Below are 24,161 nucleotides of genomic sequence, written 5' to 3'. Positions count from 1 at the left end.
AGGAGGCACTCCATGTTAAGACATTTATTATTTTAGTTGTCATCTGTGAGATTTTATATGAAGAAGTTTGTTAGAAACAAAGTAGACAGACACAGTAATGTATAACTTAACGTCGTCTCGGTTAACGTTGTTTTGTTGTTACGTCACTGATCTATTAGAGAACAAGCTCATTTAAAGTTTTGCAATATTTGCTTATAACATTGTTTTTTGGCCATGAGGGCTTCAAACTAGGGTGGGCCAGCAGCCCCCCTGTTAGCTCCCCTCCACCACCCCCAGTGCCTCCTGCCTGCCAGCGGCCCCACAGATCAGCAACTCCCCCCTCCCTCCCTGTGCCTCCCACCCACAGCAATCAGCTGTTTCGCGGTGTTCAGGAGGCTGGGGGGGAGAATGAGAGGGGAGTGAGGACGCGGCACACTAGAGGGGAGCAGGTGGAGCGGGGCAGGAAGTGGTGGGGTAGGGGTGGGGCCTTGGGGGAAGGAGTGGAGTGGGAGCAGGCCTGGGGCAGAGCCGGGGGTTGAGCACCCCCGGAGCACATTGGAAAGAACAGCAAGAGGAGCAGCCGGACGATCCACCCTCTTTCACCCTCTGACTCCACCATCTCAACCAAGCTTCACAATCATCATTGCTGAGTACAGTATTAAATGGTTTTGTTTAAAATTGTTTAAAACGTACACTGTATATAATATAATAAGCTCACTTTGAAAGCTTATGCTCAAATAAATGGTTAGTCTCTAAGGTGCCACAAGTACTCCTTTTCTTTTTGCAAATACAGACTAACACGGCTGTTACTCTGAACCCTATGTATATAATGTCTTTTGTCTGGTGGAAAAAAAATCCCTGGAACCTAATCCCCCCATTTACGTCAATTTTTATGGGAAAATTGGATTCTCTTAACATCATTTCACTTAAAGTTGCATTTTTCAAGAACATAACTATTGTGTTAAGTGAGGAGTTACTGTACATATATAATGAGTGTGAAAAGAATTGTCTTATTATTTTAGGCATTGTGTCTGAGTGGAGATCCAGTCAGTTATTGCTCACGATAGTGGGGAGTACTGTTCTGCAACTGAGATAGCGTTATGGTAATAAAGTGCATGTTACTGAAAGATAGATATGAAATTCTCCATGAAAGGATTACGTTATTATTTATTTGCATTCCAGTAGTACCTAGAAGTACTAACCAAGATTGCAAGTCACTGACATATGCACAATAAGAGTCTCTGCTCCCAAGAACTTGCATACAATCTGAATAGACAAGACAGACATGGGGCACCAATTAAAAATAGGGAAACCAGCTTGCTGAATGTGGGGCAGGCCCTTGCGGATTAGTGATTCCTTAATAACAGCAGATACAAAAGTATTTTATTAGTATGTGTGTTTGGGGGCAGAAATTAAGATATTGAAGACAGTCAGGAAACAGCTTGTATGCTGAGAGATGGTTAGAAATAGAAGCTTTCAGCTTAAAGTGCTAAGGTTCTAAAGGTTGAATTACCTACATATAGCTTTGCTGTCATATTTATCATTTTATTCAAGATGAACAGGACCTGTATACATATTGTATCTAAAATAGACTAGAAGGAAGCACTGTAAATCTATGTCACTAATTTCTCACCCAATACAGGAGTTACCTGCTGTAAACCCCCAAACCCTACATACTGCTTGCACACAACAATATTAATAGTGTAATATGAAAAAGCATATAGATCTTGAAAGTATTGTCTCTTCTTTTTAAATTCATTAATAAAGCATGTGCCCCATTCTACTTGACATTGTTTTTTCCCCCTTCTGTTTTGAATGGAACTGAAACGACATGGATGTTTACATCTTGATAGTGAAGTGGTGCTGTCAGGGTTCCCTCCCCACTCTGAACTCTGGGGTACAGATGTGGGGACCCGCATGAAAGACCCCCTAAGCTTATATTCTACCCGCTTAGGTTAAAAACTTCCCCAAGGCACAAATTCCTTTCCTTGTCCTTTTGGATGGTATTGCTGCCACCACCAAGTGATTTACACAAAATTTCAGGAAAGGGTCACTTGGAGTCCCTATTCCCCCAAAATATCCTCCCAAACCCTTTCAACCCCTTTCCTGGGGAAGCCTGAGAATAATATAGCAACCAATTGGTTAGCAATGTGAGCACAGACCAAACCCTTTGTTTTTTAGGACACTGAAAATCAATCAGGTTCTTAAAAGAAGAATTTTATTGATAAAGAAAAAGTAAAATAATCACACCTGCAAAATCAGGATGGAAGGTAACTTTACAGGGTAATAAAAAGATTTAAAACACAGAGGACTGCCTCTGGACTCAGCTTCACCGTTACAAAAACTGGAATAAAACTACCTCTTAGCATAGGGAAAATTCGCAAGCTAAAATAAAAGATAATCTGACGCATTTCCTTGCCTTATTTACAATTTTTGTAATCTTAGATGAATCATTTCAGGTATGTTTTCAGGAGATGTTGTCTTTGCCTGGTCTCTCTTTCTGTCTGGAAAGGGAACAAACAAAGAGCACAAACAAACTTTCAAATCTGGAGGAGGGAGGTTATCTTCTTTCCTTATTGGTCCTTTTGGTCAGGTGCCAACCAGGTTATTTGAGCTTCTTCACCTCTTACAGGTAAAGATTCAGTACAGCTGTCCAGGAGGGATTTTATGCTACCCATATCTGTATGTTTATGACAGGTGCATTTTTGTGTTATTTTTTAAATAAAGTAAATAAAGCCTCTAGATTTTTAGAATTCAAAGGACTTTTCCCTATATTACAGAGGTCCAAACCGTGATCCTATTTCTGCACATGCACATTTCTGGCTAGAGCTTTGTGATTCGAGTGGGTTCCACAACTGCAGATGGTTGCTTCAATCCAGGGGGGAAGACCCCCCTGTTCTTTGACTGGAACTGCTCTGAGCCCGCTTAGACCCTCCCTAACCTAGAAGCAGAATATGGACTGTCCCTCACTATTATCTTGCAAGTGTTACTTCGGCTGCTGTAGGTTCTTTCTGCGCGCGCGCACACAGAGATAGAGAGAGAGAGAGAAGGACAGGCTTTATTTGCATGAGTCCCTTGCCTCTTCCTAGGCCTCTGGACTCCACTTTCACTTGGTTCATTTTTGAGGACTTCCAATATAACTCTTACTTGGAAAGAAAGAGTTTGTGTTGTGGATCTGTGTCCTTTCTTGCCTCTTCTCTTCGTGTCTCTTGACTCTTCGAACCATGCTTCTGAAATGTCCCTTACACAGCTACATTATGAGGGGTTAGGTGTAAATGCTTATTTAATATTTAATGCAGGTTGTTTCAAAACTGTGTAGTTGATTTGTAACTATTAACACTATTACTAGAGCTGGTAAAAAAAAATTCCATTAGCACTTTTCTATCAAAATACTGATTCAACAGAATTGAAATACTCCATAGGAATGTATCAATTCTGTCAAAACTTTTGATGGAAACTAGGAAGACTGGCCTGCCTGGTTTTCTGTCAGCCTGCCTGTCTCCCTAGGTGGCATGCCGCCTGTCTGGTTTGCCAACTGGGCAGCCAACAAACTCTCAAACCTGTGCTGCCAGGGAGCTGGCAAGTCTGGAGAGCCCAGCAGCACACCCACCAAGCAGCTCACCTGCCTGCCAAGCAGCAGCATTTGGTGTGTCTTAAATGAAATATTTTGGAATTTCAGTCCTGTGAAAAATTTGGATTTTTCAACTTGATAAAGAACAATTTGTTTTTCAAAATCTTGACATTTTACAAGGGATAGAAATTCCATTTCCCAATCAGCTCTACTGTTTACATGATATACATTATTCTGTAGCAGAAAAATTCTTATCCAAATTGCAAATCTTTTATATTAATATTTGAGTGTTCTTGGGTATATCCAGTATTCGTTGTCTTCTGCAGTACTTGCATATGACAATGCCAAGTGAATATTTGCTAGCAGAATCACAGTACAAGAAGCACAGCAATGCTGTTTAGCTCAAATGTATAAAACTTCTGTAATATCTGGTACAAAAGGTCTATGAAGTCTCATTCCTAAAAATGTATGGTGCTCTATTTGTGTCATGAAAGTGTGTGACTATTTGTGACAGCGTGTCAAAATGCTTAGAGATTATTCAGACTTATTGCTAAATCAAAAAATATACCTTTAATAAAATTCTGTTTTAAACTTGCAGGTAATATATGCTTTAAACACTAAGAATGATGAACACGAAGCTGCTATTCAAGCCCTCAAGGATGCTCATGAAGAAGAAATCCAACAAATTCTTGCAGAAACAAGAGAGAAGCTCTTACAGTATAAGAGTAAAGTTGCTGAAGAAATGGATCTTAAGAGAAAGATTCAGGTTTTGGAAGAGTCATTGGAAGATCATAAAAAGATGAAACATCAAGCCTTGACAGAATTTGAAGCTTACAAGGACAGAGTTGAAGATATGCAGCTTTGTGCAGAAGCCCAGCATGTCCAGCGTGTAGTAACTATGTCAAGAGAAGTAGAAGAGATTAGAAAGAAGTTTGAGGAGAGGTTACGAAGCTTTGTACAATTGCAAGTACAGTTTGAGAAAGACAAACGCTCAGCTCTGGAAGACTTGAGAGCAGCACACAGATTGGAGATTCAAGAACTTCTGAAAACTCAGCAGAATCAGAATGCTACTTTAAGTAAGGGGCAAGAGAAGCTAGAGGAGTTGCACAGGTTGGAACTGGAAGATTTAAACAGCAAAGTTGAAGAGCTAAGACAGGAGAGGAAAAAACTCATTGAGGAGTATGAAGGCAAACTCAGCAAAGCTCAATCCTTTTATGAACATGAACTTGATGCTTTGAAAAGATCTCAGCTCTTTACAGCTGAAAGCCTGCATGCCAGCAAAGAGAAGGAAGTGGAGCTAAGAAGAGAGTTTCAAAGCCAAGAAGCTGTTTTACAGAAGAACCTTGGGAAACTGAAGACTGAATTGCAGATGGTACAGGATGAAGTGGGTAGTCTGCGAGAAAAATGCCAAAAGCTTCAGGTAGCACTCAGTACAGCAGAAAACACTGTTCAGGTGAGACTGACAGCACATCATTCTTTTAAGTTCCAATGTGTTTAACAGAAATTAAACTAACCTAAAATATATACAGCAGTGGCAAATCATTATCACATATGTAGGGTCCTACCAAATTCACGGTCCACTTTGGTCAATTTCACGGTCATAGGATTTTTAAAATAATAAATTTCATAATTTCAGATATTTAAATGTGAAATCTCACGGTGTAGTAATTGTTGGGGTCCTGATCCAAAAAGGAGTTGGGGAGGGGAGTGTAGCAAGGTTATTGTAGGGGGGGTTGCCATCAGAGCTGTGTGTCCGGAGAGCGGCAGCTGTTGGCTGGACACCCAGCTCTGAAGGTATCAGCACCTTCAGCAGCAGTGCAGAAGTAAGGACGGCATGGTATGGTATTGCCACCCTAACTTCTATGCTGCTGCCTTCAGAGCTGGACCCTTGGTCAGCAGCCACCACTCTCTGGCTGCCCAGCTCTGAAGGCAGCAGCGCAGAAGTAAGAGTGGCATGGTACTACCCTACTGCTGGCAGGGCTCTGCCTTCAGAGCTGGGTGTCCTATCAGCAGCCATTGCTCTCCAGGTGCCCAGCTCTGAAGGCAGCACAGAAGTAAAGGTGGCAATACTGCGACACCCCCTCCCCCGCCAATAATCTTGCAACCCCCCCCCACAACTCCCTTTTGGGTCAGGACCCCAAATTTGAGAAACGCTGGTCTTCCCTGTAAAATCTGTATAGAATAGGGTAAAAGCACACACAAGATCAGATTGCACAGTCCGTGATGTGTTTTTCATGGCCATGAATTTGTTAGGTCCCTACACATATGTTAGCTTTGAAAGTTAAGCTTTTGTCACCAGTACTTGGCTGGCTGTTCACCTTTCAGCTATTTTACTGATGTTCTACTCCCTGGTATTACGGTATAGGAATTGAAGTGCAGAAAGTTCCATTGCAGATTAGAGAGCACACAGTCAAATGAGCACTAAGCAGTGGCTCTCCCTCAGAGCTCACCATATTAGAACCCAACTTCACCTTTTGTTTTTAAAAGGGTGGGTGACTGGCTCCAGGGCAAGGGAGGAATGAGGTGGTCAGTAGCTGGTAAAACTGATGTCTGATTCTGGTATACTGGTATCATTGCTAGAAAAGTTTGGGAAACACTGATTTAGAGTGTATGGTGTGTTGCAAACACTTACACATATGAGTAACCTCACACAAGTGACTAAATATTCTATACTGATGTCTAGTTGGACTATGAAGAAAATATTCCCATTTTGCTACATTATATTTGTTACTGCGGTTGTTGTTTGTGCCAGCTGTTATCATAGAATATCAGGGTTGGAAGGGACCCCAGAAGGTCATCTAGTCCAACCCCCTGCTCGAAGCAGGACCAATTCCCAGTTAAATCATCCCAGCCAGGGCTTTGTCAAGCCTGACCTTAAAAACCTCTAAGGAAGGAGATTCTACCACCTCCCTAGGTAATGCATTCCAGTGTTTCACCACCCTCATAGTGAAAAAGTTTTTCCTAATATCCAATCTAAACCTCCCCCACTGCAACTTGAGACCATTACTCCTCATTCTGTCATCTGCTACCATTGAGAACAGTCTAGAGCCATCCTCTTTGGAACCCCCTTTCAGGTAGTTGAAAGCAGCTATCAAATCCCTCCTCATTCTTCTCTTCTGCAGACTAAACAATCCCAGCTCCCTCAGCTTCTCCTCATAAGTCATGTGTTCTAGACCCCTAATCATTTTTGTTGCCCTTCGCTGGACTCTCTCCAGTTTATCCACATCCTTCTTGTAGTGTGGGGCCCAAAACTGGACACAGTACTCCAGATGAGGCCTCACCAATGTCTAATAGAGGGGAACGATCACATCCCTCGATCTGCTCGCTATGCCCCTACTTATACATCCCAAAATGCCATTGGCCTTCTTGGCAACAAGGGCACACTGCTGACTCATATCCAGCTTCTCGTCCACTGTCACCCCTAGGTCCTTTTCCGCAGAACTGCTGCCTAGCCATTCGGCCCCTAGTCTGTAGCGGTGCATTGGATTCTTCCGTCCTAAGTGCAGGACCCTGCACTTATCCTTATTGAACCTCATCAGATTTCTTTTGGCCCAATCCTCCAATTTGTTTAGGTCCTTCTGTATCCTATCCCTCCCCTCCAGCGTATCTACCACTCCTCCCAGTTTAGTATCATCCGCAAATTTGCTGAGAGTGCAATCCACACCATCCTCCAGATCATTTATGAAGATATTGAACAAAACCGGCCCCAGGACCGACCCCTGGGGCACTCCACTTGACGCCGGCTGCCAACTAGACATGGAGCCATTGATCACTACCCGTTGAGCCCGACAATCTAGCCAGCTTTCTACCCACCTTATAGTGCATTCATCCAGCCCATACTTCCTTAACTTGGTGACAAGAATACTGTGGGAGACCGTGTCAAAAGCTTTGCTAAAGTCAAGAAACAATACATCCACTGCTTTCCCTTCATCCACAGAACCAGTAATCTCATCATAAAAGGCGATTAGATTAGTCAGGCATGACCTTCCCTTGGTGAATCCATGCTGGCTGTTCCTGATCACTTTCCTCTCATGCAAGTGCTTCAGGATTGATTCTTTGAGGACCTGCTCCATGATTTTTCCAGGGACTGAGGTGAGGCTGACTGGCCTGTAGTTCCCAGGATCCTCCTTCTTCCCTTTTTTAAAGATTGGCACTACATTAGCCTTTTTCCAGTCATCCGGGACTTCCCCGGTTCGCCACGAGTTTTCAAAGATAATGGCCAATGGCTCTGCAATCACAGCCTCCAATTCCTTCAGCACTCTCGGATGCAACTCGTCCGGACTCATGGACTTGTGCACATCCAGCTTTTCTAAATAGTCCCTAACCACCTCTATCTCCACAGAGGGCTGGCCATCTCTTCCCCATTTTGTGATGCCCAGCGCAGCAGTCTGGGAGCTGACCTTGTTAGTGAAAACAGAGGCAAAAAAAGCATTGAGTACATTAGCTTTTTCCACATCCTCTGTCACTAGGTTGCCTCCCTCATTCAGTAAGGGGCCCACACTTTCCTTGGCTTTCTTCTTGTTGCCAACATACCTGAAGAAACCCTTCTTGTTACTCTTGACATCTCTTGCTAGCTGCAGCTCCAGGTGCGATTTGGCCCTCCTGATATCATTCCTACATGCCCGAGCAATATTTTTATACTCTTCTCTGGTCATATGTCCAACCTTCCACTTCTTGTAAGCTTCTTTTTTATGTTTAAGATCCGCTAGGATTTCACCATTAAGCCAAGTTGGTCGCCTGCCATATTTACTATTCTTTCGACTCATCGGGATGGTTTGTCCCTGTAACCTCAACAGGGATTCCTTGAAATACAGCCAGCTCTCCTGGACTCCTTTCCCCTTCATGTTAGTCCCCCAGGGGATCCTGGCCATCCGTTCCCTGAGGGAGTCGAAGTCTGCTTTCCTGAAGTCTAGGGTCGGTATCCTGCTGCTTACCTTTCTTCCCTGCGTCAGGATCCTGAACTCAACCAACTCATGGTCACTGCCTCCCAGATTCCCATCCACTTTTGCTTCCCCCACTAATTCTTCCCGGTTTGTGAGCAGCAGGTCAAGAAAAGCTCCGCCCCTAGTTGGCTCCTCTAGCACTTGCGCCAGGAAATTGTCCCCTACACTTTCCAAAAACTTCCTGGATTGTCTATGCACTGCTGTATTGCTCTCCCAGCAGAGATCAGGAAAATTAAAGTCATCCATGAGAATCAGGGCATACGATCTAGTAGCTTCCGTGAGCTGCCGGAAGAAAGCCTCATCTACCTCATCCCCCTGGTCCGGTGGGGGGGGAGGGTTATCTAGTATTTAATTTAAAATATGTTCAACAAATACATAATTTTGTACAAAGAAAATGGGAAAGGACACTGTCTGTGGTGTGACGATGAGACCTATTAATCAACTTTTCCTATGTATACTTCTTGGACACATACAAGAGGCATTCACAAGTAATGTCTCAAATACTGTACACATTTTCAGAGTTGTCCTAATGCTGTTTTCGAAAGCTGCTCTAAAGTAAGATATGAGGCCTCAGAAGCATAAAGCAGGCTTTTGGGGACCAGAGGGTTGAAAGATTTCCTTCTATGATGGAAGGAGGCATAGAGTTTTGTAGATTGGGACTAGAAGAAATGATTCTATGGGACTCTATATGCCCTTTGGTAGCTTTATTGGGGACTTCCCCCTTCAAGTGTGATAGTCTTGTAGAAGAGATCAGTCAGCTTATATTTGCATTCATCACAGCACTCAACCCCCAAAGCCAGGTGTATCCATTCTGCACTGAAGCCCACATGGAAAATATGAAGGATCTTAGGGTAAATGTGAGAACATCAAAGGTGTGAGCTAGCCTAGGTGAAATCTGAAAGGAGACCTAAATTTTTATGGTCTGGTGCAAGAGGAGGTCTCTCCAGGTCCACTTGCAGGGTGCAAGACACACAGAATGAATAGAGATTCTGGAGCCAACTGCTGTGAGCTCATAAACCTGATGAAAAGCCAGATCTGCCATTTTATCAGTGGGCTCCTAGGGGGATAAAACAGAATGGAAGAATGGCTTTTGAGATGCAGATGGTGGTGGGGCACATTTGTGTCCACTCCATGGATAGACAATATTCTGTTGGGGTAATCAAAGAGACTGGGTTCTGCTTTGCCATCAGATCTGAGTTAGTGGATCTCCTTCCAGACATGACAGCCCACTTGCTAAGCTTCTCCCAAATATTACAGGTGCTGGCTCCCTAGGACTCTGCCCTACTTTTTCCCCATTGAGACCCCCTGATCTCTGCATAAGACTTGGATGCAGAGTGAAGAATTGTCTTTTAGTTTTCCTCTGCCTAGGATTCATGGCTGATACAGAGTTTGGAGTCTCAGTTTTTTCCGTCTTCTCCTTTCTCCTTTTTTTATTTAAAAGGCCTAAGAGAAAAGAAGCATGGGGAATTAGAAGGTAGTGAAGAGGAGGCAAAGCAGAAGGACTAAGACAAGAATTCCATGCTTTCAAGGCAAAGAAGGCAAAGGAATTAGAGAGGGGGGGTTATATTGTGATTTTTATAAAGGGCAGTTCTAACTCTGCCTTTGGCCTCATAACATAAACTCTCCCTGATTCTCCCATGCCTCCTATCCCACAAGAGGAGCAAAGGGAGCATATGGAAATCCTATTTATTATGGATAGATCTGGCTGTACCACCTATCATTAAGGTTGCCTGATATTTCCCATTAGAACACCCTATTTTCAGTTGTTTATACCTGTGCTAAATTTTGGGCTGAAATTTTCCATGATAGGTGTGTGCCTCAGTCTGATTCTTTTGGGGGAATTTTAGCTAAAGCCATTCAGCTGTTTCCAAAAATGAGGTTAGGTGAAAATACCTAATTTTCCATGTCATAAAATAATTCTAACAGCTACTTTGTTTAGATGGTCTAATGACTTGAAATTTGGCAGAGAGGATTCCTTTGTGTCAGGTATATGCCTTTGATCGCATGTGAAAATCTGCTCAAAGTTGGCCAAGTTATAAGCCTTTGAAAAATCTCAGTTTGCATGTGCTAAATAGAGACTTGTTAGAACTTCACAGCTAAAATCTCTTTAGATTCTTTGTGCACTGAGCATGCTTCAGCTCCATATGATGAGGCACATGAGGAGGAGGGCCTGGGAGTTAGGGAGTATTGACAGGAGAGATTATTGGAGGATGGGGTTGGGAGGAAAGGGGAGAGATTGTGTGGGGACCCAGGAGGGGAGTACTGGGACTGGCTGGGCAAGGAGATTGGGGACAAAGAGCTGGAAGGGGAAACTGGAGTTGGCAGGTCAAGGTGACTAGAGTGAGGTGGAAAACTAGAATTTGGACGGGAACCCCTGAGGGAGAGTCTTGGACTTGCTGGGCAAGGAGGCTGTGACTGGGATGAGAAGCCTGAATGGAGACTGGGACAGGGACAGGTTCCCAGGGCAGAAGGGGTCAAATTTAGGGGAATTGGGCATAAGGATCTGTGATCACAAGCACACACTCCCCTCTAATGCCTGAAATGGAACCAAAGAATCGTGAATCTCACTAATCTTCTGATGTCCGCAAATATCTGTGAAGCCCACTGAGAAAGTGTGTCTCATTCCCCTCTGTGAAGTTGTCTGCTGTCCCAGAATCCACCAGTGTCTTCTGTGGTGGAAATCTTTAGGGCTCCCCTGGAACACGGAGGTGGACCTAGACCTTAAGGTGCAGGAAATGTTAACCATGCCTGGGGGATGCCTCAGTGAGAAGTTAGGAGTGCGTTACCTCAGGGTTTGTGCAGGTCAACCCCTTCTACAGGGCCTTGGCATGGTAGTTTCCAAAATTGCATCATGCTGAGGCTCAGATTGGGCAGGAGGAAAGAGCAGGGCCAGATCCCCCACAGTAGAAACACAGCCTATGGCAACGATGGTGCTCTTTTTCCTCAGGTGGGCAATATCCAGCTGGATGGGTTCAGGGTACAGGTTGTACACGGGTATTGAGAGGCGCTGGCCAGCTGGTGATACAGACCCCTTCTTTTCGTCATGTCATTCATGCAACTTGTTGTTGTGTATAACTAGGTCAATGAAGGCATCTAGTTTGGTTGGGGCACCCATACGGGCTAGTTCATCCTTAACCTTCTTGTGTTGCCCCCACCAGAACTGGTAGAGGTGGACCGCTTCATTCCATTCAGTGTTGGAGACTAGACGTCAAAAGTGGGCGGCACTGGAAGAGGCCAGTCCTTGCCCCTGCTGGAGTTTGCACAGGGTCGTCTCTACCAAGTGGGCGCAGTGGAGGTTGTCAAATATGGCAGAGAATGCTTGGAGAAAGGCATCCCAGTTCAACAGCATTGGATTTGCTCATTCAAGTAGGGGTGAGGCCCACTCCAATGCATCTCCTGTCAGGAGACTAATAATGAGTTCTACTTTTGCTTGGTCAGTGGGATAGGCCTGGGGGCAGAGCAGAAATAGCAGGTGGCATTGGTTAACAGCCCCCCTGAATTTTTGCTGTCCCCATTAAAACATTCTGGGAGGAGAACTTTGGGGATTGGGTCCTGGCTGCAGTGTATGCCCTTAGTGCAGCATTCTTTGCTGGGCCGCCAGCTCTCTCTCAGCATCTGGTTGTGTGTGGCGTGCTATGCCAGTTGGGCCCGTAGTGCCGGATTTTCCTCATGGAGGTGGGTGGATTGCCTTCACAGAGCTTTTTTCTCTGTTGTGAGCTGTGATAATTGGGCTCGAAGTGCAGGCAGATCCTCCTGGGAGTGGTCAGCCCATTCAGGCATCTCCAGTATTCTCTGGGACAGGCTGGACAGGGAGTGGCTCGCTGTCTCCATGTTCCCCCAAGGTAGGTATTCACCATAGGCTAGGGTGGTTCAGGAAAACTGTTAGGAGCTCAACAAGGGCACTCAGGGCCAAGGGTCAGAGCAGGTGCAAACCTGAGGCTGGGAGTAGTAGAAGAGTTAGTAGTCAGGTCCAGGTCGGGGTTGATACTAAGGGTCTGAGTCCAAGTCAGGAGACGAAGTCCAGTTAAGGTCAAGCCAGGAATTTAAGAGCAAGGAGCCGGAGCGTCATGGCAGCTACAGAAGATCCATGCTGTTGTCTGGACACTTCCTGAAATGCCCCTTGGGCTTATATAAGGCAGGGAGCCAACCAGGAGCCATGGAACTGCTGTCTGTCAAACCCTTGAGGTGGAACTTCCAATGGTCTGTATCCACAGCAGGTCATAGGAAGAGCTCAGATCACTGATATTGAGAAGTACTGAAAGATACTTTCCACCAGTACTGATTCACCTCCCAGAGTCTACATACCCTCCTTTCACATTTTAGACGGTGACTTGCTCTCTTGTACTGATGCTGTCTACTCTTTGAGGTACCGAACAAAGTTTTCAGCCTGTACCAATTCTCTGTTGCTGCCTCACCAGCCTCCCTTTCTAACATTAGTACCAATGCAAATAGAGGTCTCTTGCCAGGGCCTGGTATTGACCCAACCACTGGTACCAGCACCACTTGCCCCCTCAGGGATACAAGGGATGATACCTCATCAGACTCTGCGGTGTCTCTAAAAGGTTCCTCTTCCTTCCAAGCTCCCTCTTTCAAGGCTCACACTAAAAGAGAAACTCCTAGAAGGAAGCACACCTGGCTATCCTGGCAAGGACAACCTTCAAGTCCTGTCCCCTTTCCCTTATGTCCCACCACAACGGGCTTATTGGAACCCATGAGCTCTATATGGTGATCTTTATAACAGGGTACCATCTCAAAAGAGGACTCGTCAGGAGCATCAGCCATACCCGCAGGCCCTGCTCCACAGGTACATCTCTCAGAGCAGAAGTCAGTAGGAAAGGAAGAAATGATGCCCTCCCACAAGACCACCTTCTCACCAGATGAGGGTGTCATGGCTTCCCCACGACCTTACCCTGATAAGGCTTTCAAGACTATATTAAAAGGTTAGAGGGCATGTTACAAATTCCATTGGAGGAGATACAGTTAGCCTAACATTCCTTGTTGGTTATCCTTCATACACCTCCTTGGGGCATGGGTATTTTTAGTAAAAGTCATGGACAGGTCATGGGCAATAAAAAAAAATTCACGGTCCCGTGACCTGTCCATAACTAAATCTTGAGGGGCTCTAGGGATGCCGCTGGTGCTTGGGCAGGGCACATCAGAGCACCCACTGGTGCTGGGGGGGAGCTCCGGGGCATCCGCCGCTGCTCTGGGGCACCCACTGGTGCTGGGCCGGGGGGGACTCCAGGGTGCCTGTTAGTACTGGGGAGGGATGGTCCAGGGTGCCTGCTGGTGCTCGTGGCGGGGACTTTGGGGGCACCCGCTGGTGCTTGTCGGTGGGCCTGGTACCGCTGCTCAGGGGGCAGCCTGGGACCGCTGTCGCTGTTGCTGCTCACCACAGGAGTAACAATCTATCAGTTCCAATCTTGGTTCCGATGTGTAAACCAAAAGACCGGCATTTACCATCATTACCTTCAACACTGAGATCAAACTCTGCACCCATATCCTGTAGGGATCCAACATCCACGGTGACCAAGGACATATTGGATCTGACGGCCCCAACCACCAATTCACCCCGGGGAGGTCTGAGATCTGTGTCTCCCCGGAGAAAGTTTTTGCACTCCCTTATCCTCAGCCTTCTCTTTTCTCGAGTTAATCCTTATTTAAAAACCTCATTATGCTGGAGGAAGATATCACCCTTGAGGACATACAGCCACTCTCCTCTTACATCCCTGAACCTGAGTACCCATCCATCGGTACCAATGGTTCCACCTGTTGATTGAAAACCAAATTTCTCATCACATGAGTTGGAGGCCCCAGATGAGCCTTTATCCCCACATAGACTTTCCAAGTGTCACTGGTTCCTAGTGCCATGGAGTCTGCCCCAACCAGTTGACACTTTGTACTGACATTTCTGGGGCCCCCGGGACCATGTATGAACCTTATCTATCCTCTCCAAGCCGACACCAAATGACTCTATTTGAAAGTGGAGTTGTGTGCAACAGTTCCAGCAGCTATTTTATTGTCTTCCCCAGATAAGGCAGTTATCCCATCTTCACCATCTCCACTGATCGTCACAGGCAAAATCAGGAGTTCTTTACAAGGAGTGGTGTCCGAGCTCCAGATCCAGCTCAAAGTGGTTCAAGATTTTCAGCAAAAACTCCTGGACTTTTGGGTCCAGTCAGGTGGCCCTCCTGGTCAATGAGGCCATGATGGAGACAGCCAGGGAGTGGTGCACAGTCCTACCTCCTGCACTCCCACCCCAAAAAAGGCTGAGACGCACTCACTATTTCGTTCCACGTAAAAGAGCGGAGTTTTTTGTTCTCTGACCCATCACCCAGCTCCCTGGTGGTACAAGTAGCCACTGAGAGATCCGGGCTGCAACACCCCAAGATCTTTGTACAAGCATGCTAAACACCTTGTCATCCTAGGGAGGAAAGTTTTCTTCCTGACAAGCCTCAAATTTATAATTGCCACCTGCCAGGCCCTGTTAGAAAAATACATTTTACTTTTCCTCAATTATGTGAAATTGTTGGACTTCAAAGATAAACTCCCTCAGGAGGATAAAGTCCAATTCTGGAACTCAGTTGATGAGGGTAAATTGGTAGCCACAACGTCACTTAAGACTGCAGTAGATGCTGCTGATACTGCTTCCAGAGGGGTGGCAACTGTAGTTGTTATAAGGAGCGGATCTTTAGTTGCTGTCCTCAGGTTTCTCTAGAGAGGTCCCAAAGTACCACTGAATATTTGCCCTTTAATGCAGCTAACTTGTTTAATGAAAAGACTCTCTGGGCATCTATATTCTCACCCCAAAGAGGAAGCATCACATGCAGGGGTACAGAACAAGACCAACCCCAACCCCTCAACCATTTTATCATCAGTGCTGTCTCTCAGGAACCACAATGCCAACGATCGAGTTACATGGCTTCCTCAACATCTACTGCCTTCCCCTCCTCCCAGTCCAGAGCTGAAGAGTTTCTTTTGATGGGACTTTCAATCAAATACTGATTGATTTGCCTCAGTATTCTGCCCACCCAAGTTTTTGGTGGCCACCTCACCCGCAATTAGGAGGGCAATAACAATGGACAAGTGTATGCTGGAACTTGTTCACTCCTGCTATCCACTCAAGTTTCTGTCACTTCCTACCCACACCCGCCTTCCCTGCCTCTTCTCAGGAAACAATCTCAAGAGAAAATCCTATGTCAGGAGTTGGACTCTCTTCTCCAGCAAGGAGCGATAGAACAAGTTCCATCTCAACATCAAGGGAACGGATTTTACTTTGCATATTTCCTAGTCCCCAAAAAGAATGGAGGATGGAGACCAATTCTTGATCTATGCCAAGTAAATGTATTCCTCTTAAAATTACAATTCTGCATAGTCAAATTGGCATCAGTAATTCCTTCTCTGGAAGTGGGCACATGTTTCACAGCTGTTGACATAAGACACTTACTTTCACATAGACGTTCACCTATCCCATAGAGGGGTAGCCAGGGCTGCGCCATTGACTCGGGCCAATAGGCCACGGTGCCCTCGTGCTGCCTGGATAGCAAGGGCCGTGCCCGTGTCTCTGGCCTATAGGCCATACAGCCCCAAGACCAGAGGCAACCCTAAACTCAGCTGTGGGGGCTATAATGTACCCCTCCCCCACCCCAAAAGGCTGAGGGGTGTACCAGCCCCATGACACTTCCACTCATCCAGTCCCAACATATCCAAGTAATGTCAGACAATAGAATGTCTATGTAAACAAATGGGGGGAACAAGATCCTTTCTCCTGTGTGTAGAGACAGTCAACTTCTGAAAATGGTGTAACAGAAACCACATAACCCTCTCAGCAGTGTACCTACTATGTGCGCAGAACTCCCTAACAGACAGAATCTGCAGACCTTTTTCCACAGACCATGAGTGGGAGATTCACGATTCCATCCTGAATGAGGTCTTCACGCAGTTGGGAATGCTGTCTTGGACCTCTTTGCCTTGCAAGGAAACCCCAAACTCCCCCTCCACAGCTCCAGAGCAGCCCTAGGCCAAGGCTTGAAGAATGGTGCCCTTCTACCCTGAACGGACCGTCTCAGGTATGCCGCCTTGTCCATCTCACTAAGACCACAAGTGCTGTGAAAGATTTGTCATGACAAGGCTCAAGTTATCCTCCTTGCACCCAGCTGTCCAAGATAGTTCTGATTCTCGGACCTCTGGAGGATTTGAACCTGTCCGACTATCAATGTCTGATCATTTCTGGATCTTCTCGTGCAACACAACAATGTAACTAGGCACCCCAATGCAGGACCTCTACAACTCAAGGCCTGATATTTGGATAGGCATTGAATGTAGAATGCTCTTGTTCACTAGTGGTCCAATCCATTCTCATTCAAAGTAGGAAGGATTCTATTAGGAGATGTTATTCGGCCAAATGGAAACATTTCTCCTCTTTGGAAATCACGTGCTATTTTGACAAAGTAGCTAGAATTTCCTGTTACTTTAGATTACCGACTCACCCTGAAGACGTTGGGCTTCTCGATAAGTTCCCTATGGATCCACCTCCTGGCAATCAGCACTTTTCATCCTCCAGGGAAACTTCTAACACCACAATGGGATCTCAGTCTCATCCTCTCACTTCTCACCAGACCTCCCTTTGAAGTGTTAGGCACCTGTTTTAAGTTCCCATCTCTTGATGAAGGTTGTCTTCCTAAGTGCTGTTACATCAGCCAGAAGGATGAGTGAGCTGGGAACACTCATGGCAGATCCATCATATACCATTTTTCAGAAAGAGAGACTCTTTCTTTGTATCCACCTGAAATTGATCCCTAAAGTAATTTCAGACTTTTACATAAATCAAACCATCCAGTATTTTTTTTCAAAACCTTGTGCTTCTGATAAGGAGAGAAGATTTCACTCCCTAGATGCCCAACAGGCACTGGCATTCTATCTACAGAGAATGAAAGCAATTACAAAGACACCGGGGAGGGGTTGAGAGCCCATTCCACCAGAGCGCAAGCAGCCTCTGTGGCATCTCTGTACGATGTACTCTTAATAGATATATGTAGGGTGGCTATGTATAGTTCCATCTACACCTTTACAAAATGTTATGCCTTGGTCCATACTGACGTCCCTACACCTGTATCTGTAAAAAAGTATTATGGACATCCATACCATCTGCATCCTTGTACCCATCTCCCGACTGACTACAGCTTATTAATTTCTCACATGTTGAATGCACATAGTGACCATCACTTGAAGAAGAAATGGAGGTTACTTACCAGGAACTGGAGGTTCTTTGGGATGTGTGGTCCTTTTCTGTATTCTGCTACCAGCCCTCTGTCCCCTCAGCTATGGATCATGCCTGGGTTCATGGTAGAAGGAGGAACTGGAGAAACATCAGTCCTCACTGCCCACTATATCCTCAGTTCAGAGCATGAGAACAACTGCAAATATGAGGACAAACAGACACTGCTTACTAAAAATCTCTAAGCTCAAGTGCATGATATGCATGCATACTCACGTGTGGAATACAGGTAGAGACACCATATTCCAAAGAACTTCCAGTCACAGGTGAGTAACCTCCATTTAAGTAACTTGAGTTCTTCAAGATCTGTGTCCCTAAGGGTGCTCCAATACCTTCCCTCCTTCCCTTCTGCGTTGGAGTGTTTTGCTGGACTTTCATGGTTGAGAAGGAACTGGACTGGCAGTAGGTCCACCCCTCTCTATATACCATCGTACCACAGCACAAGAATGTTTAGGGTGCAGGCATGGACCTGTGGATGCAGCTGACAAAAATCTCTGATCACAGGCATGCACACATGCTGATGTGGAGCACCCATAATGGGTCACATCTCGGAGAACTCAAGTTACTGTGTAAGGTAAGTAGCCTCTCCGTATGGGACCATGCATTTAAAGACTGTATCATAATGCTTATGTACGAGTGGGCTGGATTAAGTTTGCACAGGCTCATGAATTCTGGCATTTCCTAACTTCTGAGTGCCTAATTTTGCGACCTTATTAATGTTCTAACAAAGGTTTTTTATATTTATTATGATTATCGTATGAAATATTTATATATATCCACATAGTTACCTGGTATTGGTAAAATGAATATATCTGAACAGTGTAGAGTTTCATCTTGCCTTGTGCTATATGGCTATGTAATGAAAGATCTTCTCATAATTCATATGCAGAAGGGGATAAAGTTATGGTTGTGATGGAAACCATAATTTGTTTCTGTGATTTCCAGTTTCTATTTTAAGATTACATTAACATTGATTTTTATTATTTCCACTGAAAATCTCTTTAGACAAATGTATATGTGGATTTCCTTCCCTCTTCCCCTTAATTTATTTTGGAAATCATTTTTCATGACTGTCAGCTAGCGCGGCTTCAGCCTTGAAAAGGGGAAAATATACATTTTGTATGGATAGTATGTAATGGCTGATTAAATCACACTGATCTTATCTGATTGTGGATCCAAATGTGGATTACAGAGGCAATAATAAAAAACTGTAATCATCCTAACAATATGATTATATATAGGTTTGTTAAATTTGATACAGAGATCAAGTACACTTTATAGAAATAGCAGGCTTGCTTCATAACACTCAATGTTAATATGTGTCATTTTATGTATAAGATCTTGTTTTGTATATGAATAATAAGCCTTATAAGCTGAAATGTCATCTGTATTTATACTTTAAATTCGTGCTTGTTAAATTTAACAGCATTATTATGTAGTGTTAATGAATATTATGTTGTATGTTTTCTTAGGTGCTTCAAAAACAGCTAGATGATGTCAAGGAGGAGGAGATATCATTGTTAAGCAAACACAAGGAGGTGGAAAGTGAGCTAGCAGCTGCTAGGGAACACTTACAGCAGCAGGCCACAGATCTTGTACTCAAAGCCAGTATGTATGTCCATAACTTTGTGTGTAAATGAGCCTCAAATATTAATTCAGGATGATACTATTATTTTTTCTATTTTTAAAATTATGCAGCTCTAGAGTGTCCATGAAGAGTTTTGCATTGTCCCTAAAAAGTTCTGAAAGGCTTTTTTCTTGTTTTAAAAAAAATTAATGTTACTTGTATTGTATTTAGATTTATATTTGCTTTACAAGCTGTCATACTATTTTTAAATGCATTTTGAAAGTAATTGACTTTTATTACGTTGCCTAATTCTTGATAAAGGCAGTTTTTGATTAAAATGTCAGATCATTCTACCTTTTAGGAAAGTGTATTCTGGATTTGTTTGACAATAAAGACAAAAAGTCCCAAGTAGAGGTTCTTCAAGGCTAGGTACAAGCAGGGGAGGTATGTTTATACCTGTCACAGTTTCAGGGTAACTTCACCTATTTTCCCCCCACACACCCTCTCACCTCATGATCCACTCCAGGTGTGCCCAGTCAGGTCTCAGGTGTCCAACCATCACTTGTCTCTGGTGGGGACCACTGCCCCACTCATTTCCTCTCCAGAGGTTTTAAGGCTGCACACCACCCTGCCTTACTCTGCAATATCCCCAGCAAGCCAGTCTGCCTAACAGCTGGTGCCTGTGCCTTGCTTTCTCTGAAGTTTAAGAATAGAGTATTGCCAGCAATTACAAGTTACCACACAGCTCTTTCTAAGCAAGCTCATTTATTCTTAAGGTAAAACCATCACAGGGAAAACATACTAAAAACACATAATTTAAATACACACTAAACATATGGGGAGGCACCCACCAGTCTTATAGGGCTCTAATAGCCCAAAGTCTTTCCAACCTTTCCACAAGGTTTGGGCCCCCCCCCTTGGACAGAATATCCTTACTCTTTGCTGGATTAGAAAGAAGGCCTTGAGTCAGTTTAAACCCAGTCTTTTTATGTCAAAAGCCCTTTCTGTGTCTGTTGGTCTCTGAAAAACCCAGTTTGAGTCAGTATATACATACCTCCCCTGGGGGTGGTATCTCTCTGTTTGCAACCTAAGTGATTCACCTTACTTACCCCCTACTAGTTTTGGTTCCTGGAGGGAGCTATGGTGACCCTTCCCCCCTGGAGTTGCATACAATTCCTGGCCCACAGTGATACATAAACATAATATGGCAGGGTCCTCAAAGATACTGCATTGGGTTGCAATATTTGTCACAATATCATTAGTGAAAACGATTGTGGAATTGTGAGAGTGGCCAGAGGCAAACCCTGTTCTGCCTATAGTCATGTCTAGGTTATTTGGGCTCTCTTTTTTTGATCTTGCTGAAAGCTGATTGGCGAGGAAATCTTAACTTCCAGCAGTGGTCATTGTCACCTTTGAGGACCTATATAGCAGAACTGGAAGCTGGGTATTCGACTTAAAATCTTGAGGAGAGCTGTTCCATAGGATTGTCTGGCTTTCATCTTTCTCTGTGATGCCAATATTGAGTTGGCCTCCCTCTCCTGCTATCTCCTGACCCACAATCTGATCAGTAGATTGGCTTTGAAGCTGAGAACCAGAGTTTGAATCCAAGAAGTGTCTCATTGACACTCTCATTAAAGGAAAAGAAATTCTTTTAGGTAACACTCTTGAACAGGCACTCTAAGATCTCAAGAACTAAAATAACACTGTATCATTGTTAGGAAGCCTAGTTCATGCTATGCTTTCTCCTACTGTCACAAAGATTACTACTCTTTCAAAGGTCCCCTTAAAAATATCTCCTTTCCTCTCTAAAATATAGAGCTATTGTGACCCTAGAGCATCTTGAAACCGGCAAAAGCTGGTATATGCTACCAAATATATCAAATAAAGCTTTTGATGCCAGATGTACGAGTACATGACAGATGTGGGTGACGACATCTGAGTGATGGGCTTCTCCATTTTTGTTACCTCTGAGGAACATCATGAATGACCAGTGGGTATTGCCTCTTATCTCTTCAGAGCAGAAGTTACTAAACACTTTCATAGCCTGAGCTGTCTTCAGGCTGTTCTAATCTGCTCCAGCTGGCAATACTTCTAGCTGAGGATAGCAGGAGCACAACATCTTGTTGCCATTCTTCTTCCCCATCTCGTCCCCAAACTCCTTGTGTCCAGGGCTGTGCTGGCTCTGTGCCCGCTGGGCTTTCTCATGTGCTGGCAGAATCCTTTGCATTGCAGTACTGATGCAAAGGGACCAGAATGGGACAAATTATCTGCTTCAGAGTTCTGAGAAGGTGAAATAGTGCTGTGAACAGAGCTGGGTGCCAAAATTCTAAACTACCAAGTGATCTGAGTCAAAGGGCAATGTAGGAGCAGTCCATTAACTCCACATTCAGAAAACACTTCAAAGAACTTTAATTTTCTTTTAGGAAACAAAATGTCCTTAATGAATTTTAAGGACATGTATCAGTGTTATTGCTCTGTATATTTAATATCTTCATATAGCATCTGAAGGGTTGATCATTGTTCTGGATTTAATGAACTCAGTAACATATTTAACTGTATATTTGAATACATTCAAACTCCAAAGGGTGTAGTGGGCATTCTTCTTTGAATGGCTTCTGCACATTCTTACTTATGGTTGTGTCAACAGTGTAGCTCTGACGGTGGATAAGTCTGCCTGAGCACACTCTTACACCTCTTGCCCTTCCTCCACTGTTCCTGGACATTGAGGGTGAGGCTGTAAAAAGGGGCGTGGTGCTCCAGCCACCTCAGTTTCTTCCAGCATCCCTTACAGATGTACCAGGAACTTCGTCAGGTCAGTCTGATATGGAATCATCGACTTTTCAGTCTCAGTGCCTTAGCTAGGTCTCAGTTAGTATAAGATTTAGCTTTTAAATTTAATTTCTTTTTAGTCAGTTGTAGTGCTCCAACAGAGGTGTGCACAACTGATGGCAGATCCAAAAGGAAAAAAGCCAGGATTTACGAGGTGTGCCTCTGGCCCTGTTTACAGCATCAGACACCCATGTTTGGTGTCTGGCTTGTTTGGGGGAAGGTCTTGCTTCATCTTGCTGTGCCATTTGTACCACTTTCACCCCAAGAGCTCACAAGGAATGAAAAAAAACAGTTCCAAGTCTGTAGGATTCGTGAGTACTGATAGGTCTACTTCATCCCCAGCTCCTTTGGGGACTTAAAAGCAGCATAAGATCCTGTCCAAGGCATTTTGCTACCGGAGTCAAATCTAAAATCATGTTACCAAGGAATCCACCGTCGTCAGATTTGATGGTGCAACAAAGCAGGGTCCCTGCTGGTGTCAGCCCCTGTTAGCAGAGCCACACCTCAGGAATGCAGTCCTTCGGATCTGTCATCTCCAGTCCCTAGCCAGGAGGCGACAGACCTTGCAGCTATCTGTCTGTCTGCTGGCAGAGTCTGTCTGCACACTGGAACCCCTTGGTTCTCATGGCCTCCGTTCCAAGACCACCTTTGGAACACAGGCCAAAACCAAAGGCTCATGGTGATTATGAATCCCAAAGCATCATACCCCAATTTCATGAGGGTGGCGGTTCCAAAAAATATTACTGGAGACACCTCAGACTCCTCATTACCATCCACTTTCACTATTACAATAGTGGTCCAAGTACATAAACCAGACCTGCAGTCAGAACCATACTCTGATCCAAAGGCCTCCCCTGTTTAGGGATCCTTTTTTTGGGGGGGGGGGGGAATAAGGGAATTGAAAGAAGAATTGAAGACTCTGATACCCTTACTCCCTCGTCTTCACTCAGAAAGAAAAGAAATACCCCCGCTCAGTTACAGATTTCCCCTCAGATTTGGCTCCCTCCACTCTCACACACATACACACATTCTCTCTCTCTCTCTCTCTCTCTCTCCAGGTTCCCCAGGGAACTGACCTTCACTATTTTCTATACTGTACTTACCAAGGCCAGTACTGTCTCTAGTTTGAGCTACATCAGATCCACATTTGGATCCACAATCAGATAATGATTAAGGCTAAGATAGACCTGTTAATTTGCCACCTCCTCTCCTTCCTGGGAGGGTGTATCACATACACTAGAAAACATTATACTGACATCATATACAGATCATTTAGACAAAGGGAACACCTTTACACTACATGGTATTATGATAGTCTGACACTGAATACTAAAAATAACGTTATATACCTCCCTTGGTTAGATGACTTTACTACTCTTCAACTTCCTTACTGGCATTTTGGATCCAACTCATCCAGCTCTGTCTACATTGCCACTTTAGAGAGACCCTTCTCCCATGTTAGTCCCTGACATGTTAGAATACGAAACAGGAGGTTCCACTGAATTCCAGGATGCCAGCATGGAACCAGACAATCAGATATCTCCTGATGATAATATTTGTATGTGTGTTGAGGTGGGGGAGGGAATCTCCTCATCTTCTTCATCAGAAGATGCTATTCATTTCCATGAAATGGTAGAAAGAATAGGTACAATACTGAAGATATAATCTTTCACAGTGGAAGAAACCTTTCATCCTGTATTCAATACTTTGGGATCTCCTTCCAACAATAAAATCACTCTCCTATGTTGGAAGGTTTATTGCAGCTGGTCAAGAGAATATAATCACATCCTGAAATGGGTCAAGCTATGTTTTTAAAAAGTGTTGGACAAGTGTTATCAACTATCATATGAAGGGTTTTCACTCTTCCACACACATCCAGCTCTTAATTCACTGGTTGTTGCCGTAGCTGTCCAAAGAACAAAAGGAGGATAGGTACACACAATCCTGTCAGACAGAAAAGGGAAATAGCTTAACAACTTAGTCAGAAAGGTCTTC

At 44.4% G+C, this 24,161-nt stretch overlaps 1 protein-coding gene across 9 annotated transcripts in view; it reads left to right on the top strand.

Annotated features, from left to right (window-relative positions):
- The window catches only part of FAM184A (family with sequence similarity 184 member A), a 167,950-nt gene that overhangs the window by 58,067 nt on the left and 85,722 nt on the right, over positions 1-24,161 (top strand). For all 9 annotated transcript variants that reach the window (XR_013635563.1, XM_078852182.1, XM_078852183.1 and 6 more), the window contains exons 2-3: positions 4,149-5,003; positions 19,243-19,378. Coding sequence is in view for 8 of the 9 variants with exons in the window: in XM_078852182.1 (XP_078708308.1) it covers positions 4,149-5,003; positions 19,243-19,378 (991 nt within the window). In the remaining variant the exon portion in view is untranslated. The remainder of the gene's footprint in view (positions 1-4,148; positions 5,004-19,242; positions 19,379-24,161) is intronic.

Source organism: Lepidochelys kempii, chromosome 3 (assembly GCF_965140285.1).
Source record: "Lepidochelys kempii isolate rLepKem1 chromosome 3, rLepKem1.hap1, whole genome shotgun sequence".
Taxonomy (NCBI): Eukaryota; Metazoa; Chordata; order Testudines; family Cheloniidae; genus Lepidochelys; species Lepidochelys kempii.
This window is presented reverse-complemented; position numbering and strand designations above follow the sequence as displayed.